This window comes from Coloeus monedula (genome assembly GCF_965178545.1).
Source record: "Coloeus monedula genome assembly, chromosome: 3".
NCBI lineage: Eukaryota > Metazoa > Chordata > Aves > Passeriformes > Corvidae > Coloeus > Coloeus monedula.
The window spans coordinates 84,427,412-84,443,744 of record NC_138783.1 but is presented as its reverse complement, the minus strand read 5'-3'; the positions used below and the strand labels follow the sequence as shown (position 1 = coordinate 84,443,744).

Below are 16,333 nucleotides of genomic sequence, written 5' to 3'. Positions count from 1 at the left end.
CAAGTTGAACATGAGTCAGCAGTCTGGCAGCCAAAAGGGCCACTTGTGCCCTGGGGTGCATCAAGAACAGCAGTGGTGGCTGCTCGAGGGACGTGGTTGTCCCACTTTATTCTGCTCAAGTCCTCGTGTGCAGTTTTAGGTGCCTTAATGCAATAAACAGGTCAAAACTACTAGAGTGTGTCCAGAAGAGAGTGACCAAGATGGTGAAAGGCCTCAAGGGCAAAACATACTAGGAGTGTCTGAGGTCACTTGGTTTGCTCAGCCTGGAGAAGAGAAGGCTGAGGGATGACCACACAACAGCTTCTCCAAGGCCGGCAGCAGAGGGACCCGTGCTGTTCTCCTCTCCCTGATTACCTCCAAAAGGACATAAGGAAATGGAAGGAAGCTGCCTCAGGGGAAATTCAGATTGGACATTAGGAGAGAGTTCTTACCTGAGAGGATGGTTGGTCACTGGAACAGGTAGGAAGGAATTGGGCATGGAACCAAGCCTGACAGTTCAAGGAATGTCTGAATGAGGCTCTTAATTATCTGGTTTATTTATAGTTAGTCCTGTGAGGAGCAGGGTGTTGGACTTGGTGATTCTTATGGGTCCCTTCCAACTGGAGATACTCTTATGATTGTAAGTCAGCCACTGATGGAATAGCAGCTGGTAATGTCCAGCTGTGGGATGGAGACAAGATGACCACTGTCACCGGGCTCATAGGCCTACAACTGGAAGACCAGTTGCAACATGCAGACTGGGCACCCTGTTGTGTGCACGGCCCTAGGGAGAGGAGGGAAGGAAGCAGAAGAGCCCTGGCATTTTTAGGAAAACGAAATTGAAGCAGTCTATTTCTCAAGTCAGAAAGTTATGTTTGTGGTGATTCATCACCAGTCTCCTTTCTTGATGTGTCACCATGCGCATGACTAATAGAGGAACTTTCCAAAGCTCCCGTTGCCTTCTGCAACAGAATGTAAGTGTGACTTATCTAATACTGTAGCAGGAAGTATCTGAGAGCAGCAGCAGGTCTTTGCAAAAGGTCTTTGCATTCTTACTTGCTTACTTGGATCTCTTGAATACCCTCTAGTTCTTCAGCTAATCAAAACCTATGTTTGCTCTTTTTGTTTTACCTACTGTTTTCCCCCCAACTAACATAAACTATGTTGGTTACTAGGGACAGCCTGCTGGAGATCTGTCTCTTGAGATCCAGGTATTTGAGCTACAGACATGAAAAGAAAATAGTGTAGACACTTCTGAAGCATTCTTGAATCTGCTCATGCCCCTAGGAGCTAGAAATACCTGCTGTATTGTGCTTTATATGCAGTATAATACATACTTTACTTGTAAATATCTTTGTTTAGACTTATAAAATGTTCATAAGCTTAGTTGCTCTGGGTGTTCCTTAAATCTGTAGAGAGTGCAGCATATTCTTGCTGACTTTCCTTTCTTGGGCCCTGATAGTCCTTTATTCTCGTTCTTTAGCTTTATCTCTTATTTTCTAATTACTTATTTCCTGGAACCAGCTGAATCATTACTGAGCTTTTCTCCTTTTAGGCTAAGTCACTGAACTTTTACTTCAGTTGGACCCACCCATACCAAAAGTGGAGTGAGTACATTTATAAAAGCAACTTCTTTAAAGACATAGGAAGGTTTGTCATGAACAGTGGAGAAACATGTTTCTTTGCTGGGAAAGCCAGCTTCCAGCACCTTTGAGTGCAGATTATTGTAATGAGTTCTATAAGCTAAGTTTTGACATTTTTTGCTACTTTATCTCGAAAAGTAATGTATATGAGGAGCCTGATATCTTGCTGCATGCTTGGAAAGCAGAATTTTGGTTTCAGAATAGTAATTCCAGTCAATAAAGTGTGATTTTTTTTTTAATTGACTCTCAAATTTGTTTATTCCTCTGTCAAAGCATTTTTTATATGAGATTGGCAGTCAGCAATCTCATCCTAAATTATTTCTCTGTGAGGCTCATGTGCAAAATCCCTTAAAATAGCAATGTCACTGAAAGCACCCCCTTTTACAAAGGTTTCCTCCTCTTGAGGGAAACTGCTGCAGCTTAAGCCATTCAGAGTTCTTGGGCTAAATTTTCTGTTGGCAATGGGAAACTCTTCATACGGCCTCTTTTCTGCTCCAGGTAAAATTTCAGCTGCACCAAAGCATAAAGTTGAGTGTATGCGCTTGTTTTTCCATCTGCCTGAAGAGAAACAGGGCTCTTGAAATACACACAAACCAGAGTAACGTTCATTGTCTTAGTGATAACACCTTTGACTTCGAGACAGATGGTGTTAACAGTTTGTGATGGGCCCTCCTCTGGCTGCTACTCTGGTGGGGTGTTTTGACTAGTGTGCATCTTTAACAGATTCCTCTGCCTGCCCTCTTGGACTACCAAATTCTGATCAGGTCCTGTCTTAGGCATACATCCCAGAGGACTGTAGCCTGAGAGGTGTATGTACTTGAGAAAACAAGCAAACTAGAATTCAGGTTTGACGAACAGCTATGCAAATACCTCTTAAAATTTCTTATGAGTGCTTTGACCTTTTTTTGCCTGTTGATATGGAGGTTTCTTGGTGTAGTCTAACCAAAGGAGTAACTTCAGAAGTGACTGGCATTTGTGTCTTAGCACCTGCTAATTTTATGGAGGTTTATAAAATTGTATTGCAAGTTGATGTAGATTTCAGATAAATGACCTGCAAATATTTTGCATTTTTGGAAGTAGTTTCTCATGAGCTAAGTATCTCAAAGAGCTTGTGGTCTCCATCTGAAATAAAGAACACCAAGTAAAGTTATCTTCTTGCTTTCTATTCAAGACCTATACCTACTTATTTTATCCAAGAGATTTTAAATGTGCTTTGCTCGTGCACCACAATAAAGCCATCAATTGCCTCTGTTTCCATGAAAGGGCTTGTCACAGACCAGGCAGGGCTGTCTCCTTTGCTTGGCTGTGAGCAAGGTGGTTTTCAGTTCAAATTTTACAGTATGGGAATCACTTCTTAGACTTCAGATTTCAGTTTCTGCTGTAGCAGCTCAGTTGACCAGACTGCACACTTTTTTTATTCCATTCCAGTTGCTTCCCTATTACAGGGGAAAAAAAAAATTCTTACTCTCCTTTCTTTTCTGGGAAAAAAAAAGCATTATTAGTGCAGTTATCTGAGAAGGAAAAGGGATTTCAATTTTGACCTCAGTTATGATAAAAGATGTCACCAGGTATATGAGCATCCATCATTCCTGGTATTAGACTCATGATTTGTCTTAACTTGGTCTGTCATGTAAGTGAAAGTAGCATTCTGCTTCTGGTTTGATTTTGATATTTATTTTTTATTCCTTTCTTCAGGCTTTGCAGTAGCCAGTTCTGATGCCTCTTTGGTAGTTACATTCTTAGAGGAAAAGCCAGACACATCAATTCTTTATTGCAGGTATCTTCTGAATTAAGGCAGTTTCAGTCTGGAAATAATTTTTTCTCTGGCTGGCTTGACACTCAGTAGGTAGAAGAAGTCTTCCAGCTTCTATGGGGCTGAAGCAGTGTATTCAGATGTCTTTTTCTTGAATAGGTGACACCTACTTTCAGACCTTTTTCTTATTCCATGCTTCAGTGAAAGTAGGGATGATGAAAAATCAGAAACAACCCAAGCAGTTGTTTTAGCTATCTTAGAAGCTTCTGCTGCTGAGATCACACCACTGTATTCGTGCTGTGAAGCCATTTTGTGTCCTGTATGTATTGTGTTGGTGTGTTTGCAGTTGGCTGGGTAAGCAGCAGTAATTCTAGCAACTGATTTAATACAGCAAGAGACAGTGTTCTTTTCCTAAGGACTGAAAATAGAATCTAATCTCCCTGGAGCGGAGACCCCATAGTGTTGCCAGCTGCATTTAGCTGTGTTTTAGGAAGTGGAGAAGACTGCCCAAGATCATATGTGCTAATATCTTAACCACCTTCATACTGCTAACCCTAGTTAGGGGGAAAGGCAAGTCCTATAAACACATGAAAATTAATTTTTAATGCCAAGATATTAAATCCATTACATAACTTTCATAATGGCCTTTGTGCCCCAAGGCTCTTCTTCACACTTGAATCTTGTATGTTCTCACACATTGGAGCTGTCCCCCGGCTTATTTTGTGGTTCAGTGGAAAGAAGGGTGGGAAAGAATATGCTGTGGATGGCACTAAGAAAGCATGCAATAGCAGTGGCAAGAATAAAGTGTGTTATTGACTGCAGGAATGTATGTTCCAACCCTTCAGGTCATTTCTGTAGAGCCAATTTTTAGTGCGGTTCCTTTTTTTTTCTGAAAAAACATAATAATTACCTGGAGAAATAGAGAAGAATGTCTGCCTTGAAATATTCTTCTAGATTGACTCAGCAAGCAGAAAACATACCTCAAGATTGATCAGAGACATGTTTATGACTTTATTAAATGTTGGGTTTGAGTAAGTGTTCCTTTTATCTTCTACAGGCCAAGATGACTTCTCCTTAGGAGATGCACTTTTGGAAGGTAGGCAGGAAAACCGTGGCTGCTTTTTTGACTTGTTTATTTCCAAGTATTACTGCATGACCAAGCACGACAACTTTGCCACATATGTTTTGTTCAAACCTCAGTGGAACAGTTCAGCCATGTGTTTGTCAAGATGTTGACCACATTGAACTCAAATTTGGCTTTGGAGCACTTAAAGATTTCTCTTAGAGGCAAAGTTTTCTTGCTGTATAGATTTGATCTTGTGCATTTTGTTGTATAGACATGTACTTACATTTGTCCTTTGTCCTTCATGTAGCTTCTGAACAGTGTGTTAAATAGTATTTAATTTTTTTTTTTTATTTCCCTAACCATACCTGACAGGAACTACAAAGAAGCCTCTTACAACTCAGAAGACACCACCATCAGATTTAGGTGAGATCTAATTGGCTTGTAATGCCTTTTACTGTAAAATCAAGTGTAGTGTGCCTACTAATCTGAGATCCTGAATTCTTCAATTCAGTGGTGCACAGGGTTGTGATATTTCTATAATATAAAGCAGTTCCCTAACAGCAAAAAGATTTCTTCATTTTGGAATCTGCTTTCAGAAATGTACTTTGTGATTTCACAAGCTTAAAGACCCTGCGAGAATCCCTTCTGTTGGCTTTCAGTTTGCATGTTTGGAGCTTGCTCACTTTGAGCTGGCCCTTGGCAGGTCCCATATCTCCAAAAGCAGCAAGTCACTTGGCAGGGAATGCCTGGTAACTCTGTGGAGCTTTCCTGTGAGTCACTGATGAGTGAGCACGTCATTCCATTCGTGGAGAAAACATTGTGAGGTTCATTTTTTGTGAAAAGTAGTCTGACTACTTCAGTTTTTGCATTACATGTAAAACTTCACTTCTTTCTTTGTAGATGATTTTGACTTGGTCCATGCTCTTGGTCCTGGTAAGTATCATATTTTCCTGGATACTGCTCAAATGTACCTAGTGCAATGTCTATCCATCCTTTATGACCTAAATATAATAAGGCACTGAGTTGATTAAGGTAGCAGACTGTAGATAAAAATAATTGCAGTCTAGTTATGTTTGTTAATCTTAATTTTAAGGTTCTGGATCACAAAAACTGTAGGAATTTCAATAATTGTAGCCAGCTTCTACTTGTTTCATTGCTGTGTTTTCACTAGATGGCACTAATTCCATAAACTATTACTTGCGGAAGTAAATGTTAAATCCAAACTAATCTCTCCCGTTTCAGGAAGTATTTTTAGTAGCACAAGGAAACCTTGATATGTTAGAAATAATTTGAAGGAAATTCAAATGTGAAGGCTGTGATGAAACAGTACAGAGATTATTTTTAAGATCTCTTATTTTCCTATTTTGTGGCAAGCCAAATGAAGTGTCATTGTGGGGACCATATGTCTAGTTCTATTTTGTGTATTTTGCCTGTTTTTCAAGTGAGGTACCAAGCTTTATATTTGGTTTAAACCTGGTAATTTTAAGAGAAAACAGCCAAGTAATCTGTACCTGGTAGAAAATTTTAAAGAAGTTTAGCCTTTGAAATCAGATGTGCCAGCTAAAATGCTGCAGAACACTGAATGAGTTTTTCTGTGTATGTTCCATCCTAGCAAGGATCTGACATGCCGGTTAACATGTAGCAGGAACACTCTTAGTTGCATCAAAACTGTGTTTAGCTAAAATAACCAAAGAAATACAGCATTAACTAATGAGAGAAATTGACATGGGGAAGTTTTGATAAAATGTTTTAGGTCACATCATCTTTCAAGGTCACTGCATGCTCTGCTTTTGGTTTCTTCACACTAGTAATTTTGCTCAATTGATTCTAACTCTTATTTGTCTATAGATGATCCCAAGCCACCTCCTCCTACAAATCCTAGAGACACTGGTAAGACTGATCTAACAGGAATTTCTGAACTGTAGAAGAGTATTTGTTAATCTCTCCTAGTCCCTTTGAACATTACTGTACTATAGTCTGGTTTTGTTATCTTAACATTTTCTTCTCTTTTTTTTCCCTAAATCTCTCTTCTGTGATTAGATAACCCCAAGCGAGATCACCCTAAAGGCTCTGGTAAGGCTTCTATCACAAACTCCTGGTTTTACTGTCTCAGTTACACTTCTAATAATTGATCCTTGTTAATTGCCTGCTATGTATATCAGGTGTGGCATACATCAAACACTGAAGACTGAGAAAAAGTTGCCTTGAAAATAAGCTTTGCACCAGTCTTGAAATTCTGTAACAGACCTGTTGAGTTGCTTTCACTTAAAAACAAGATGGTGTGGGGAAGAGGCAGGATGGGACAGTGTGTGTGTGCGCTTGGGGCAATGCTGTTCTTGGCTGCCTGTGGTAGAGCACCCATCTATTGGACTGAGTTCTTTCTTCTTTACAAAGTGAATCCCTTCTAGTCATGCTAAAAAGTGAGTAGGAACTGCCTGTGATCTTTATTCTTAAAGGACCTAAATTAAAGGTAAAGCTCCAAGTTAAAGGGCTGCTTCTTTTTTTTATTTAAAGGCCCAGTTAAGAAATACAATTATTTGTGTTTGAAAGATAGGTTTAAGATACGTGTCCTTCCCTGCCTGTTCTCTCTGTCTTTGCCTAACCCAGCACAAAACAGAATCAGATGCAGGCATGATAATGCCATTATTCACAAACATGGTGGTAAAGAGCCCTGAAATGCAAGCCTCAGTTCTTGTTCTTTTACCTGCCTGATTTGCAGCAGATACTTGAATTTGAGTCTTGCATGCCTCAGTACAGTGCTTTTGGCACCCAACTAAAATATCCTCTGATGCAATACTTGTAGTTTTTCTGCTTGAAACACATGTGCTTTGCGTAAACTAAATATTCATTTGGCAGTAGAGGGAAGGAGGAGAAGGTACCATGAGGGAGACAGGAAGGCTGCATGAGGTAGGGCCTAGTGGAAATGGAGAGGCACTACTTCAATATCCTGCAATAAAGGGAATTATATTTGGACTGTTTGTGACTTAAAGACCCAACTCTGAAGAATCATTCACAGCTGCAGCCTTGAAAATAAATGGTCATTTTCTGTCCACGTTCTTTCTTTGCTTTCTCAGGATAGTGAGATTTGGGCTATTAGTGTTTAGCAGCTTATAGAGCTCCTTGCTTGCTTAACAGGATCTGTGCAGTACTACCTGCTCTTGGACCTGACTTCCCTCAGTTGTTTAGGAAGTCCGGAGAAAGAAGTGCTGCTGTCAAACTGTGAAGTGCTGAGCTGAAGGGACTTGACATTGTGAGGGCTTTTAAAAGGTTAAATGTTGCTACTCTGGTGCTGAGCCTAAAACCACCACAAATTCAGTCAAATGGTCTTGAGAAAATTTCCATGTTACAGTATGCCTTGGTGTGTCTTATTCACTGAACTTAAAGCATGGTAATGTTATTTGCATTTTTTTGTAGACACATTAAGTGATTTTGATCTATTGGACGACAGTTTACCAAAAGGAGGAAGTGATGGCAGTGGTGGCAACGGTAAGATAGCAGGTTGTGCTTCCTATTGTTTCTATGGCTTTGATAAAGGCTTGCCCACAAGGTGGTTAAACATGCTCTAATTTGTAGCACTTTTGGTTCTGGTATCTGAAACTTAAGAGCATACCTTCAAGTTCAAAAGTAATGTGTTCTGTCTCTGCCAAAAATACCCCCAAATATTTAAGGGGTAAAACTGGTCTAGAGCAAAAACTTTCAGTGATTTTTACTGTTACACTAAGAAAGATGGCTTCTAAAACTGGAATGTGAATGTGGTATTTATTTTAAAATTCACCATGAATATAGTTTTTAAGGTCATCCAAGTGCTATTTTTGATCTTCTGTGACATACTCTCAGTTTCTTTTAGTTCTTGTAGTCAGCAAGTCTAGGAGTGGGTCAGAAGAGGGTCCACCCTGTGTTCTCAAAGATTTCCTTTGTCCCAAAGGATGAACTGATCTTTACACTTCCAAGTGATCCTTAGTCTTCACTTCTTTATTGTGGTGGTGGTGAGGCAGGTGAGAGGTGAGGAGGTGAGAAGTTGTGGATGCCCCACCCCTGGAAGTGTTCAAGGCCAGCTGAGCAACCTGGTTTAGTGGAAGGTGTACCTTTCCTGTGGCAGAGGGTTTGAAATCGCTAAGATCCCTTCACCACCGTATGATTCTGTGTAGGGTGTATCTACTCTGAGCAGTATAAAACCATTTCATAGCTTGCCAAACTTCGTTTGGTGATTTTCTATCTAATTGCTATGGTGCAGCTCAGTACAAAGATGGTCATTGGAACCAAGCTGCAGTAATGGTCATCCTTAGGATGGTGCTGGTTGTCCTTAGGATGGGGCCGGTCATCCCTGTGTGCATTACTGCAATTTTACTATTTCCAGATCAGAGTTAGTTTAACTATCTTAATGGAGTTTGAGACGTGCTAATGGTTACTGACTTCTCTGGAGAGTTGTCCTAGATACACTTATGCTTCTTTTTTGGGTAGCTTTCCTCTTCCAAGGTTCCTTTGGGGCAGTACTTGAAAATTGGAAGGGGCAAGAAACATGAGTAGAGACTTTGTGTGGTGGTTTCATCTGCACAGGTTCCTGCCTCAGTGGTACAGGTTGCATAGTGACAAATATACTTAGTATTTACAGAACTTCTGGCTTGCTTGTGGAGAGAATTGCAGTGGATGAGGCTGGGATTTTGGGAAAGATAGTTGATTCCATGGAAATACAGCGGAATGTTACTCTGAAATTATATGAGTGCTCTGCAGTGGTGCACAAGCTTATTAAACCAGATTTCACAAATGTTCTGTGCTCATTTTGTAGAAGTGCTGAGCACTCAAGGCTGGAGTTGGCACTGCTCTAAGTCATGCTTTGAAAACAGAAAGTTTCAGTGCTGGTTTAGCACATATGGATATAATAGATGGTTTGTAATTTTGCATAATTAATATAACAAAAGGTTTGTCAATTAATATATGAGTGTTCTTTATACATATAAAATGTAAACTCTCCCTTCATTTTTACAGAACAAAAGGGCCCAACTCCAAAAAGTGGCCAAGAAAATGAGGGTAAATACATGAATTTGTGTGAATGATGGTGTTTGGATGTATGAAGCTTGTTTTCTTGGGGTTTCTGTATTGCTAATCTTCTGCTAGAATGGTCACTACTGGGAGTGTCACTACTGGGAGGGTTGCAATTAAAAAGCTTTTGTGTAATCTGGAATTCTTACTTTCAGGCTCTGCTTCCATAATCCTTTAAAGTTTCTATGTTGCAAATGATTCCTAAGTGTTAAGGTCTCAGAGATGCTGGTGCAGTGATTGCATGCATACAAAGTAGATATGGCTATGAAAGGGTAGCTTTTTTAATTAGTGGAACTTAAAACAGGCATGCTTAAGTTCCTTAACAATGGGTATTGCTAAGAAATCACTGGTTATAAAATGAGAGGATTCACTTTTCACTATGCACAGAGTTGATTGTTACATTTTCATGTAATTTCAGTTTAATGGTTTTTGGAAGTGTTCACAGGGTTTACTTTGAGACAATACAAGTTTGACATGGCTTTCAGTTCTGAAAAGTGTATACAAATGTCTCTGTTTTTCTCAGCTTCTCAGGGAGCAATAGCTGGAATTGTAAGTGCTGTGGCTGCTACTGTGATTGGAGCAGTATCTAGTTTCATTGCTTACCAGAAGAAGAAACTCTGTTTCAAGCAAAGCGGTAAGAATTCCAAATTAGTTTTGTTTCCTACTGTCTAAAGAGAGGCAGTTTGTATTTATATGTGGACTATAAATTGATCCTATGCATAAGGTAGTTGTAATAGCCCAGTGAATTAATGTTCACAGGGAGTAACCTTTCTTACTAGTCATCTCAGACTGAAGAATTCCTTGCCCCAAAATTAGAGTTTCAAAACTAGGAGGACTTGAAGCCTTACATTTCTTAACATAAAAGTACTTCTTGCTAAAAAATAAGCAGGAGAGACTGCAAAATATACTTTTTAAGGAGAATCAAGTGGAGGTTGGGGATTAGAGACCTTTTCTTGCTGAAAAATACTTTGTAATTTCTAATTTTGTAAATTTTGCCTTTGTGTCTTCACAAATGCTTGCCTCCTTACCAGTTTAATGACAATTTACCCCAAAGTTCATCCCCAAATGATTCTTCTGCGGTCACCTATTGCCTGCTTCCTTTCCACCTAAATAAGATATAATTTGGATCAGAGAACTTTGGGAGTACTGTGGGTGGTAGGAGGGGCAGAAACTTTGGTTTTGTCTGTTTCAGTCTTTCTGACTGTTTAGTGGAGGGATAGAGCAGCCATTCAGCCAGGCACTGCTGTTTTGTAATCTGGGAAGTTTGGAAACCTTTCAGAGTAAATCTGTACCATGCATGTTAAAATTAATGTGCAGATAAAACAAGGGCAACTCAACTACTGTCAGTAGCCCATTTTCTTCACTGCTGTTTCTTCTCTCAAATTATCTCTATTTATCAAGAACCTCAGATATAAGAGAATTTGAATGCTAAACTTCTGGTTTTTTCCCAGCAGATGAAGAGAATGTGAATATGGAAAGCCATAGAGGAGCGCAATCTGAGCCACCTGGTAAGACAAGAATCTAGATGAAAGATCAGCTCTTTGGTGGGGATCCTATTAAATGCACTTTATTGACAATAGTGTAGCCAGCAGGACCAAGGCTGTGATTGTCCCCTTGTACTCGTTGCTGGTGAGGCCACATCTCGAGTGCTGTGTCCATTTCTGGGCCCCTCACTTCATCAAAGACACTGAGGTGCTGCAGCATGTCCAGAGAAGGGTAATGGAGCTGGGGAAGGATCTGGAGCACAAGTGTTGTGAGGAGCAGCTGGGGGAGTTGGAGTTGTTTAGCCTGGAGAAAAGGAGGCTCAAGGGTCATCTTTTCACTCTCTACAACCACCTGTAAGGAGGTTGCAGCCAGGTGTGTGTCAGTCACTTCTCCCAGCTAACAAGTGATAGGACAAGAGGAAATGGCCTCAACTGTGCCAGAGGAGGTTTAGATTGGATATTTGGAAAAATTTCTTCTTTAAGAGGGTTGTCAAGCATTGGAATAGGTGCTCAGGAAAGCGGAGGAGTTGTCATCCCTGGAGGTATTTAAAAGATGTATAGATGTGGCACATAGGGACATGGTTTAGTGGTGGGCTTGGCAGTCCTAGGGTAAGAGTTAAAATGACTAATCTAAAAGGTCTTTTCCTACATGAACAATTCTGTAATTCTATGATTTTACCATGACAACAAACTTAGAACTGAATCAAGCATTAAGTTCTGACAATATGGCCACTCTTCTCTAGTTTTTTATTGAACAGATTGGTTTATTGCCTTGAGAAGTCGTTGAAATGTAGGAGCTTAGAGAAAGTGAATAATTGAATTTTCTCTGCAAAAATGTTATCAGAGGCAATTGTGAAAACACAAGCCTGCTCCTTCAATGTGATAGATAACTGCAGTTGGACGTTTATTAGTGTATTATTTCTGATTGGAATCTGAAAAGTTTTCTAATTATAAACTGATACAGAACACTGCAAGAATGCATATTAAAAAATTTAGGATATTTGGACAGAGATGAAACTACCCTTGAGGCAAGGAGGACTGAACTCACTAGCATATTGTAATTAAAGCATTCTCTGTTGTGAACAGAGAATGATTCTTGTATGAAAGAACCATCACATAATTAATCTTTCTACAAAGGTGAGAGCTGTGGAAGGATCTCTTGTAAAGCAACAAACACTGACAACCTCACCCTTCCGTGTATGGTTGTGTAGGGGACTTGGCTGATGGAACAGGCAATTAGCTCCAGGAATCTGTGGATAGAACTGGAGGAAATGGTGTAGGTGAAAACTTGGCCTTCTAGCCCATGTAACTGATCAACAAGGGAAGAAGCACTATAACCTATAACCAGTGCTGAAGTTCATTGGATGGTTTTGAAATACTGATTATTAAAATCTCAAAGAAGTGTATATTTGCAGTATGTTCTTCTGTGAGTTTAATCTAAAACCTGCAGAACTATTTCTGGGGTTCTTTTATATAATTAAAAAAATAATTATACCTTATTTCTCTCAGGTATTGCATCAGTTTTCTATAAGCTTCCATCTGGTTCAATATCTTCTTTATAAACACTTTAAGCTGTTAAATATATAAAACTCTCAAGTACAAAACATTTTCTTGTGACTGGCTGTAAGGACTGAAGAGACTCAGGTATCCTCAATTCAGCTATGCATAAGTGAAGCAAGTAGTACCATTCAAAGACCTCTACCAAAGGCAGTTAAAATATGAGCTGTAGTTGGGTTATGCTAAAATTCTCAGAACTCAAATGTGAAATGCATCAGGTGATGCATACTTTATTTTAACCAATAAAGTCACACTTGGGATGTTATCATACATGGTTCTACCTACATACTGATGTCATATTATGTCCCAAATTTCATACCTCTATTATATTTTGCAGCCAAGCATGACCATGTGTTGAGCTAAGAGACTGGACAGCCATGGTCAGCATGGTGCTGCTCCTGATCTAAATTCTGGGAGTCAGCAGATGTTAGTTTTGCTTCTGGTTAGAGATGTACCTGCATGGCTTCCAGTTAGAAGCAGTCTTGCAGGTCAAATGGCATGGCATAATAGGTGTGTGTTTTTAAAATTTTGTGTAGACCTGTCTTTGACTTCCTGAAAATGTAGTTAACCTAGGAACTTCCTTTCAGTAACTTATTTTTTGTATGAGTTATGCAGCCTGTTTGCATCTGCAAGAACTGCAAGCCTGAGCTCAGTGCTGGGTTACACTGCAACTGTAGATAGCTTCCCTGATATAGTAGGATGTGGTTATTTGAGTGAGAAATCTGGGAGGTCATATCCCTCGCTATGCAGCCTATTGGCTCCACAGAATCAAGCCTCTGCTTACCTGAATTTATCACACAATGTCAAACATCTACTGAAAGTTTGTTGACTGCATAAACTATTACACAGTAATGCAGAAATTACATTGTATGCTAGCTTAGTGCACTAATCTTGAATTGTTTTTCACTTTTCAGTTCAGCGCACACTTCTGGAGAACTAAATTAAAGAAAGAGCGATGAAGAACATATCTTTGGAACTGGATAAACAACCTGCATTCTGCCTGAAAAATAAAAAAAAGGAAACAGAAAAAGCATAACATAAACAGCAGAGTCTGAAGTTTCATGAGAAAACAGTTCTTGTTTGAAACACCTCTGGGACTGTGACTTAGAGCTGAGTACTTCTGTATGGTTAGCCCTGTGAAGCATTGTTGCACACCAATACATGGCCTTAATGACAGGAGTGTAGAAGTATGTTGTGCCTTCACATTCTTTCCTTGACTCCTCTGACAAATGGGTGTGTCTCAAGTGCATGCAGTGTGTTTAACTTTTCCTTACCTTTCCAAAAACAATATACAATTATGGTTTTTTGTTATGTTACTGCTCTCAGGCAGTAAAAGCATTTTTTTCAAATAAGCTGTACTCAGTGAGTGGACCAACCAACCAACTTGGTGTATTTTGTGGGCACCTGAGAGCAAATGGCTCGCTGTGTATGGATGGTGGATCTGGGTGTGGGTGCTGCTGATCCAATCTGTGTAGCTGCCTGGCCAGCTGCCAGGGAAGAGATACTTGTGCGTGAGCATTCAGGAGACAAAAATTCTGTTTTTTTAGATTTTTTTTTGTTGCATCTGTCTGGTACAGATTGAGAAAACCCAGAGTTAATGCACACAGAGCTGTCAACCTTTCTGGCTCTTCCTGCTTAGCAAGTACTGAGCTGGTCAGTTGTGGAAAAGCCTGTTTTGCAGATCAGAACCATAATTGGACTTTGTATTTCTGGCAACATTGATGTTTGGCATTGTCTAAACAGTTGTGGATGAAGTACTTGGGAGTGGGGATTAACATCTTCAGACTTCCATAGCCAAAAGCTTAAGAGAAAATAGTGCTGAATTCAGAAGGCTTATCATACATGTGTAAGGGACAGAAACAGTACTACAGTTCCAAAGTACCAGCAGCAAGACTGACCAGAACAAGCCAACTTCACTCCACAGACATCCACTGAACACTAGAAATAGCAAACATGTGAGAAGTGCTTTTGGACTTGTGAAGGATTCCCCTAGGATGATGACCTATGGTTGCAACCTGTTCCTCTGAAAGCACTTGTGATCCATGCTGTGGTTCTTGAAAGCGACAGGAAGGTTTCAAGAATCTGTGGAAATGTGGAAAACTACAGTTCATAACAGCTAAAGGACTGAATCTGGAATAATAACTAGTTCTGTCTGGAAGGAATTGTCTGACCAGTTTTGTTGGCTTTCATTCTAATTGTTTTAAATTTTCATGCAATTTTACCATATGTGTCTTATTAATGGGCTTCAGCCACCTGACAGAGTTTTACAGGAAGATGACATTTCATGGAACATCTTAGAACTCATTAATGAATTTGGATATTAAACCTGTAAATATATCTGTACATTCAAATATGAATGTATGCCAAGGATAATTCATTTAAGAATTTCTTGTACGTGTTTCTTAGCTTGCAACAAAGCCTTACACAAATTTTAGTATTTTATTATGGAATTAATTGTTCTCTTTTTGCCCCACATCTGCTTTTAGTATAAAAGTGCTAAAATCTTTAAGTGTGTTTGATAGTGCAAAACTGATGTCTATATAACCAGATACATGAATGCCAAGCATAGAGAAAACAGAAGTCAGTCAGTGTTTGTTAGGGATAGAGTGGCAGGAGGAGCTCAAACTTGCTTTTCGCTAACCAAGACTCTTGAATCCTTTTTCAGCTTTTGTGAGCCTAAAAATTATTAAAACCTCCTATCAACATTGCAATTTTTTCTAAAAATAAATTAATAAAACAAAAAAAGGTTTATGTGTTCTTCTTTGTAGTAGTTCTGAAAATAAAAAACTTGGTGCTCACACATCTAGGGAAGGATCCTTTAAATAGTTTGTCTTGCTGCTCCATCAGCAGCTCAGGTTTATTTCATACAGACATTTTAATCATTTTAGATAGAAGTTGACCAGAATCGACAAAGCTTTGAGCTGCTTTCAGGAGATGCTCACTGGTGTGAAATGCAGAGAAGGCATCTGTCTGTGTGAAGGACAGGCATGGCTTTTGAAGAAGATTTGGTAACCCAGAATTTACTGAAAATACGCACTTAGAAGTCTTCGTATGGGCAAACTTAACAGTGTTCAGTGTTCTTCATCCAGTTATCATCAGATCAGCAGTAGATGCTTGGCAGGGCCATGTGCTGTCTCACCTTCTGATGTGAGAGGACCATAACTGAATCAGCGGGCAAGGCAGGGGTAGCCAGGTGCCTAAATAGTAACAAATTTACTGATTTTTCCTATTTACTGATTTGTGCAGTTACGACTCCACAGTCTGGAGTTGTGGAAGATGGAAGAAAGACTGGCTGCTGCTGCCTGGATATGAAAGGTTAAACAGAAGGGTTGAAATTTCAGTCTCTGCTCTTGTTGTGAGAAGGTGCCAATTTATGGGTTTCTGTTACCAGTGGATAAAATGTAGCAGTTCACTTGCAGTTATTCGGTGATATTTGCTATGTTGCTATTTGCCATGGAAATGTTGATCTTGTTCCTTCCTTGCACAACTGGCATTTCCTTACAGAACTAAATATCCTAATTCATTGTTTCTCCCATTGATTGGGACAGGAAACATTATCAGTTAACAATTATTCATCACTCTACTGAAGTAGTTCTGCAGTCATCTCCCACAGATCACCTGCTGCCCATCGTGGCCTTTTGAGCTGCCATTGACTTTCAGATTTGGAATTAATGTGGTTTCTGTACATGTTTCAATGACACTGTGCAGTGGAATGAAAAAACACTGTCCTTTTTAGGTCCAAACTGCAGGTTCACCCCAGTGAGGTACCTTTACCATTAAACTGAGTTAACATCGATGGCAACAAAGAGTG

General features: G+C 39.6%; 1 protein-coding gene across 2 annotated transcripts in view; it reads left to right on the top strand.

The window, feature by feature from the left end:
• Nucleotides 1-15,210, top strand: part of CD99 (CD99 molecule (Xg blood group)) — a 30,824-nt gene extending 15,614 nt beyond the window's left edge. The window contains exons 2-11 of one of the 2 annotated variants that reach the window (XM_082279139.1): nucleotides 4,433-4,471; nucleotides 4,814-4,864; nucleotides 5,342-5,374; nucleotides 6,290-6,331; nucleotides 6,482-6,514; nucleotides 7,856-7,927; nucleotides 9,428-9,469; nucleotides 10,005-10,115; nucleotides 10,936-10,989; nucleotides 13,437-15,210. In XM_082279139.1, the coding sequence (XP_082135265.1) occupies nucleotides 4,433-4,471; nucleotides 4,814-4,864; nucleotides 5,342-5,374; nucleotides 6,290-6,331; nucleotides 6,482-6,514; nucleotides 7,856-7,927; nucleotides 9,428-9,469; nucleotides 10,005-10,115; nucleotides 10,936-10,989; nucleotides 13,437-13,462 (503 nt within the window). In that variant the 3' untranslated portion in view covers nucleotides 13,463-15,210. Of the gene's footprint in view, nucleotides 1-4,432; nucleotides 4,472-4,813; nucleotides 4,865-5,341; nucleotides 5,375-6,289; nucleotides 6,332-6,481; nucleotides 6,515-7,855; nucleotides 7,928-9,427; nucleotides 9,470-10,004; nucleotides 10,116-10,932; nucleotides 10,990-13,436 lie in introns of both variants that reach the window. The other variant, XM_082279138.1, reaches the window with a different exon arrangement.
• The last annotated feature ends 1,123 nt before the right edge of the window (nucleotides 15,211-16,333 follow it).